Source organism: Labeo rohita, chromosome 19 (assembly GCF_022985175.1).
Source record: "Labeo rohita strain BAU-BD-2019 chromosome 19, IGBB_LRoh.1.0, whole genome shotgun sequence".
Classification (NCBI taxonomy): Eukaryota; Metazoa; Chordata; class Actinopteri; order Cypriniformes; family Cyprinidae; genus Labeo; species Labeo rohita.
Window position 1 is genome coordinate 38414618 of NC_066887.1, and position 7157 is coordinate 38421774.

The following is a 7157-nucleotide window of genomic DNA, read 5'->3' on the forward strand; positions in this document are numbered from 1 at the left end:
ACCGAGTCTTTATACTGCTGATTGATAAATCGCTCAAACACCACCACGCGCACTTCTGTATTGTTGTATTTGCTGACTCGTTCGTTTAATCAGTCACACAAACAGACTGAAACTCTCAAGCTGTTTTTTAGATGATCAAATGTGACCCTGGACCACAAAACCAGCCTTAAGAAGCATGAGTAGATTTGCAATAGCCAAAAATATATTATATACACATTATAATCAAAATTATTTTGCTTTTATGCAAAAAACATCAGGTTATTAAGTAAAGATCATGTTCCATGAAGATACTCTGTAAATTCCCTACTGTAAAAATATCAAAACTTAATTTTTGATTAGTAATATGCATTGCTAAGAACTTAATTTGGACAACTTTAAAGGTGATTTTCTCAGTATTTAGATTTTTTTTTCAGATTCCAGATTTTCAAATAGTTGTATCTCAGCCAAATATTGTCCTATCATAACACCATACAGCAATGGGAAGCTTATTTATTTGACTTTCAGACATATCAATTTTTCAAAAAAATGACTCTTATGACTGGTTTTGTGGTCCAGGGTCACAAATGATGTTTAAGGGTCCTCTCACACCAAGTACAATAAAATAACTAAAAGGACAGCTATAGTTATATTGGTGAACACACTCGTGTTCTGTTTATTCTAAGCATCGCCTGTCGCTTTAAATGCATGAGCTCTTTAAACTGTACAGTTATAGTTGTGGCTCCTGCTGTAATACTGTAATGGGCGGCTGCGTAGCGTCGGCTCTGTGTTCTGCAGACACCTGAGGTGAAGCGGATGGCAGGTATTTGAGTAACAGATCCGAACGTGTCTGCTGGACGCGCTCCAGGAGATCAGCTTCCTTCTGACAGGAGCGTTTCAGAGAGGGAATGCTGTCGCTTTCTGCTACACCGGCGCTTCCTAAAGCTACTGAAAACAGCCACATAAACATGTTTTACGGGATCATAAAAGGAACTAAATGGAGAAGTCGCTCTCGCCACAAGATCTATGGCGCTTCCAACAAGTCCAGCCATGTATTTTGTGTTAAAGAGAGAGTTCACCCAAAAATGAAAACGCTATAATCGTCTTCCAAACCTGTATGAGTTCTTCTGATGAACATGAAACAAGGCGTTCTGAAGAATGTTGGCAACTTAACAGCTGATGTTAGCCATTGACTTACAAATAATGGAAGTCAACAGTTACGTCAACATTTTGGCTAAGCACATATCTTATCTCATGTCCAGCAGACTCATGCAGCAACAACTTGAGAGTGAGTCAGTGATGACAGGATGTTCACCTTTGTGTTAACTGTCCCTTTAAGTAGTGAGAAGGAACACAAGAACTCCAAAACAAATATAGGAAAAGATTCCCTTTCGACCTGGAAAAAAAGTGTTACTGGTCTGACAGATGACCTAAAATAAAACGAGTGAGAGCGATATATGGGTACAATGACAGATAGAGCGATTAACAGAACAACAGAAAACACTTTACAACAACAGATAAGGTGACAGAGCGATACAATGATTGATAAACATCACAGTTAAGAACAGAAACAGCACACGGACAGACAGTCGTACCTTGAGCATGTGTGATTAATACTGATGTGAGTATCAGGACCAGCAGCACTCGAACCCGCATCCTCTCAGCTGATCAACACACACACACACAATTAATCTCACAACATCACAAACCTACACTCATTTAGCAGAGCTAGTATCCAGAGCGACTATCAAATGAAGAGCGTCATCAGTAAAACAACTCAGTTCACACACTTCAAACGAAAAAACTCAATCTCGGATTTACACAAAGTCTATTGAAGAGCTCATTGTTACATTTCAGTTGTTCAATTAATGTTATTCTTCTAGTAAACCGAAAATATCACACTCACCTGCTGTCACAACACATGAACAGAAGAACCGTGAGATCAGCTGAGGTGAATGAATCCGCTGCAGCCGAGCGCGCGCACACACTGAGGGCGGGTGACCGTTGTTTGCCGCGCGCAGTGAGCGGAGAATCTTCCAGCCCTCAGAAGGCGCGAATGAGTTCCCGCCCTTTAATTAAACTCTTCAACGTCTCTCATTCGCGCCGAGCGCGCTGACAGACGGGAATGTCTCACCTCAGACACTGTCATTAGCAAAACGCTGTCCTCCTTCACTTTCTCCTCAGTATTACAGAACATCCACGGACTTTAAAAGACATATAGACACCTTCAAGTGACCGTGAAAGACGCATAAGGATAAACATCAAGTGATGACTGAGGAAGAAATGGAAAGGAGACAGCTACCGCCCGCTTCCGCAATCGCTTACATACTACAAATCCTTAAATCAGCTACAAATGCAAAACATTAATCCAACTCCGAAAGGAAAACACATTATTCAACCCCTGTCAGTTTTCTGAACACTTAATACAATTCACATCTCACATCATCATCATCATCAACACACCTGTGTAAGGTATGGGAGCCCATTAACGCTAGGTAACAAGAAAATCATGCTTTGATAAGTCAATTACGAGATGAAAATACTTTAAAGGGGTCATTGGATGCTAAGTTCACTTTTACATGTTGTTTGAACATTAATGTGTGTTGTCAGTGTATGTACAAATCTGCCCTATAATGATAAAAATCCATGCAGTGGTTTTTAATTCATCTGTAAAAATAATATCCCCTTTTTCAAATCGAGCCGTTCTCAGATGCCTGTCGTTGTGGCGTCACATGACAGAGGACACGCCCACAATAGTTGATTGACATGAGTGTTTTACCTCAGATCAGCTGTAACAGTGAAGATGCAGTGGATTACGTTTGTTTGTGAAGGGAATGAACCTCCTGATCTACATATATCCTCTGAGCAGAGCTCATTTGCATTTAAAGGAACAACCCCTTAGAATGGGTTGATTTTTGCAGAGCTCATTTTGTCAAGGTAAAAAGGGTGTTGTTTTACACAACGATTTAGAATTTTTAACCAAAGTATATTATAGACTTTTCATTAAGACACTAAAGAATCATATCAACTTGCGGAAAATGGGCATCCGATGACCTCTTTAAAAGTCAAAATGATTACATACTAAATTGAAATTGTGGCTTAGTTGAAATTATGACATACAAAATCAAAATGAGATCAAAAATTGAAATGACTAAAATTGTATGACTTAGAAAGCCATAACATCATAATTTTTTATTTAAAAGACTTTTTTGCCTTTTTATTTCATGATCTTGATTCAGTCTTAAATTTTTTCTAATAATACTTTAACTGCAGCTTCAAAGGGTTCTAAACGAAGTACAATTTATATACTTTTTAACCTCAAATGCTTGTCTTGTCTAGCTCTCCGTGAACTGTGTATTCCGGTTCATGACAGTTAGGGTATGTCGATAAACTAATTTTCTTCTCCAACTTCAAAATTGTCCTACATCACTTTTTTTACCATTTTTTGTAAAGGGCATCTGATCTTTTTTGCACGTTTACTTTGTAAACACTGGGTTGGTACTTTTGCTGCAATGTAGGATGATTTTAAAGTTGGACGAGAAAATTAGTTGGGAGTTTATGGACATACCCTTACTGAACTGGAATACACAGAGCTCACGCAGAGCTAGACAAGACGAGCATTTGAGGTTAAAAAGTATAGAAATTGTCACTAGATAAGACCCTTCTGCCTCAGCTGGGATCGTTTAGAGCCCTTTGAAGCCACTTTTAAACTGCATTTTGGAAGTTCAAACTTGTGGACCATAGAAGTCCATTATATGGAGAACATCCCTGAAATGTTTTCCTCAAAAAACATATATATATTTTTTTTACAACTGAAGAACGAAAGACACGAACATCTTGGATGACAAGGGGGTGAGTAATTGATCTGTAAACGATTGTTCTGGAAGTGAACTTCACCTTTAAAGGATCTGAACTCAGAACAGCATACAGATATGGCAGAAGCAGTAAGAGCGTATGGTCGATCCTCAGTGTCTGACAGGCTCTCAAACCCTCATTACTGTGCTGTGCACCACTACAGTCTGCACACTACTAAGGGTTTGAGAGCCTGTCAGACACTGAGGATGAGGTGTTCATCTGGATGTGTTCACACTGGCTCACTGCAGCGCTGGAATGCAGCTCCATGACAGCAGGTCACCAGCGTGACACTCACTCAATCACACACACACACACACACACACACACACTCATTCATCTGCGGAGGCTTCACCGCTGACATCCAGCCCTCTGGCTGTGTGTGTGTGTTTAATCTTTCAATCACAGCTGAGGCATACGTTCAGCTCGTTAACGGGTCAAAAAACGAGATCATTGACTCTGATTCTGATATAGATCAGAAATATATGATCACATATGAGCTCTGTCTCTCACTGTCTGTCCGTGAGCTCCATTCATGATCTTGAAGCAAATCAGACTTTTGATTACAGAATACAGCAAAATTGTACATTTAAAAAAAAAAATGCATGGAATGCATGAAACTAAATGCATGGAATAATTGTTTATAATAAAACTATAGCATGCATTAAGAAAATGGTGACACTTTACAATAAAGTCCAATTAGTTAACATTAGTCAATGCAGTAACTAACAACAAGCAATAGATTTGTTCACTGTTAGTTCATATTAGCTCAGCTCTTTTAGAAACAACTACATGTTTATAACTCACTAGTAAACTGAAATGGGAATCTCTTGTCGTGGCTCGTCTATGGTTTCCAACCCATACCTCAGTGTTTAACATGCAATGACTACTGTTGCTTAGTATTATATTCTGCTAATGTTTATCATGTTGATTTTTGCAGTTATTGAATGTTGATGATTTGAGCAGGACTGATGAACTCACATAAGCTACTGAAGATCGTCTGTTCTGAGTCTTAATTCTCCATCAGACAGAGGCTTCACACAGCAATACACGTGTCTGACCGTCAGCTACACATCTGATCTATTCTGTATCTTGATTACACTTTTGCTGCCATCTAGCGGACTGATTATGTCATTGATTAATAAGAAAGGCAATATATGATGGCAGAATATGTGTCTGTTCAAAGACTGGGGAAGCAAGGTAAGTTTATGTCCATAGCATTTTACACACAGTGGTCATTCAAGTGCTTTACAGAAAAAAAGCATAAAAAGTTTCATATGAAATCTAAAAATAATAAGCAAAAAAAGTAATACGTAAAAACCAATAAACAAATAGTTTAAATGGGACTAACATGAATTAACATTCAGAGGTCTCCTAAATGGAAAACTCTTCAAGAGGAAATTTAAGAAAAAACCACGAGCACATCTCAAAACTCAACATTATGACTCCAATGTCAAACACTCACTCTTTTCATTATACTTTTTTCATACCACTGCTTGTCAAAATATATGATCACTCATGTCACCACATGACTTCAAATCAATAGTCAATTTATAGTGTGTAATATTTAATGTTTAATAACACAGTTGTGTAAGAGAAATGGAAGAGTACTTACTTATCACTTCTTGGCTTGTTTAGCCAAGCTCTTCATAAAAACATGCAAGACATGCTATACATTAAAAAACCAGCACGTGTCGTTTCCATCTCGTTTTAAAAAATAACAAACGATCTCTAAAACGAACAGTTCTCTCCTTATATATGAAGAGTCAAGCAATAGAATGATGAGTTCATCCAAATGTCACAAAAAGCTTATGGACATAATCATAAGTCAGTCACTGTAGTGAGTTGCTGTTTGTTTGACATTTTGGTCAGATTTTGTTATTGTTCATTTAAAAACCAGGAAAAAAAATTCGTTCCGAAGTCCCGATCTGAATCAAAAGATCTGCGAACTCATTCCAAAATTCGATCTAAAATCCGAAGCTCGATCTGAATAATGATTCCTGAACCGATCCGAAGTTCATTCTGAAGCAAATGATTGGCTCTCAGGAGTCCCGGGGCACTGTTTTAATGATATAAGCTCGTGGTCTAAAGCGCCACTTAGCGTCCGAATCCACTTTTGCTATTTTAAGGATGGAAAAATGGTCTGCACCCTAGGAATGGTCTAAAAGAGTTGTCCCTGTTCTCTTCAAAAGTCATGTGTGTGTTGGGCATAAATGTGCATTACATCAATCATGTTTACGGTTATAAAATGTATTTGATCCGAAACCGATCGCTGACAAGTAGTTGATGTTACCGTACAAAACTGTGTTTATTTGACACAAACTGGCTGCCGTTAGTGTTCAGTACCTAAAGATCCTGTATATGAATGTATTTGACAGGAAGCGCCTGCGACCGCTGACACTAATTTGAAGTTATTTTATATGAACAGAAAATGTATTTGTCAGGACTCCGGGCTGATCAGGGGCCTACCTCGCTGATTACCATCTGCAGTACGATGCATTGTTGTGGAAATGAACTAGTTTCCCGTGCAAAAATACATACAGTAGATTTAATTGCATTTATATTTAGATATTTAGACTGGACTGCATGCTAGCTGGCTACTGTGCCCCAGAGCATAATGTATTGAACAAGGAGCTGTGCTTCTAATCACAGGTGGAGAGCTGTAGTTCCAACCACGTTAGTTTGTGACGCTGTTTGCGAATGTTCGATTGAACTATGGTTTCGGGAAACACAGACTCGTTGAACTATGTTGGTAAGGACGGAACCATAGCTGTCTATCGTTATCCTATATCATTGATTGCTCTACTTCTTCCTTTTGTGTGTCTTGTTCTGTGCCAGATTGTAGTTTGCTCTTGAGTGCTCTTGTTTTTTTTCTCTTGTCAGTTTGTACAGTTTTGTTTTTTTTTCCTGTTGGCTCCAGGATTCTCTGCCTGTCCTGTCCTGTCCTGTCCTGTCCTGTCCTGCTCCTCTGTCAACCCCTTTCCAGGCTTCATCTGTCCCAGGGATCCTGGAGAGCAGCAGCCCTGCATAATTTTGCTTCAACCCCAATCAAACGCACCTGAACAAACTAATCAAGGTGTGAAGGGTTACTAGAAAGCAACAGGCAGGTGAGTTTTCATTAGGGCTGGAGCTGAACTCTGTAGGGCTTTTTTTGCTGAGTTTGCTTTTTTCGAATAAACTCATAACCTCCACCTGCATTTGGGTTTTCTCTCTGTTACTGCCCGTGACAGTATTTATTTGACAGAGACTGCGATTGCTGACTGGTCTCAAAACGAAACTCTCTTAACACTTGTATGTCTTGTAACGCTGATCCTCTTCCGCCAGGAGGT

The 7157-nt window shown here is 39.0% G+C and overlaps 1 protein-coding gene across 3 annotated transcripts in view; it reads right to left on the reverse strand.

Moving 5' to 3' along the window:
- Positions 1-2007, reverse strand: part of LOC127182137 (collagen alpha-1(XIV) chain) — a 54666-nt gene extending 52659 nt beyond the window's left edge. For all 3 annotated transcript variants that reach the window (XM_051137266.1, XM_051137265.1, XM_051137267.1), the window contains exons 1-2: positions 1883-2007; positions 1572-1640 (exon numbers count right to left, since the gene is read on the reverse strand). In XM_051137266.1, coding sequence (XP_050993223.1) covers positions 1572-1632 — 61 coding nt within the window. In that variant the 5' untranslated portion in view covers positions 1633-1640; positions 1883-2007. The remainder of the gene's footprint in view (positions 1-1571; positions 1641-1882) is intronic.
- Positions 2008-7157: the final 5150 nt, after the last annotated feature.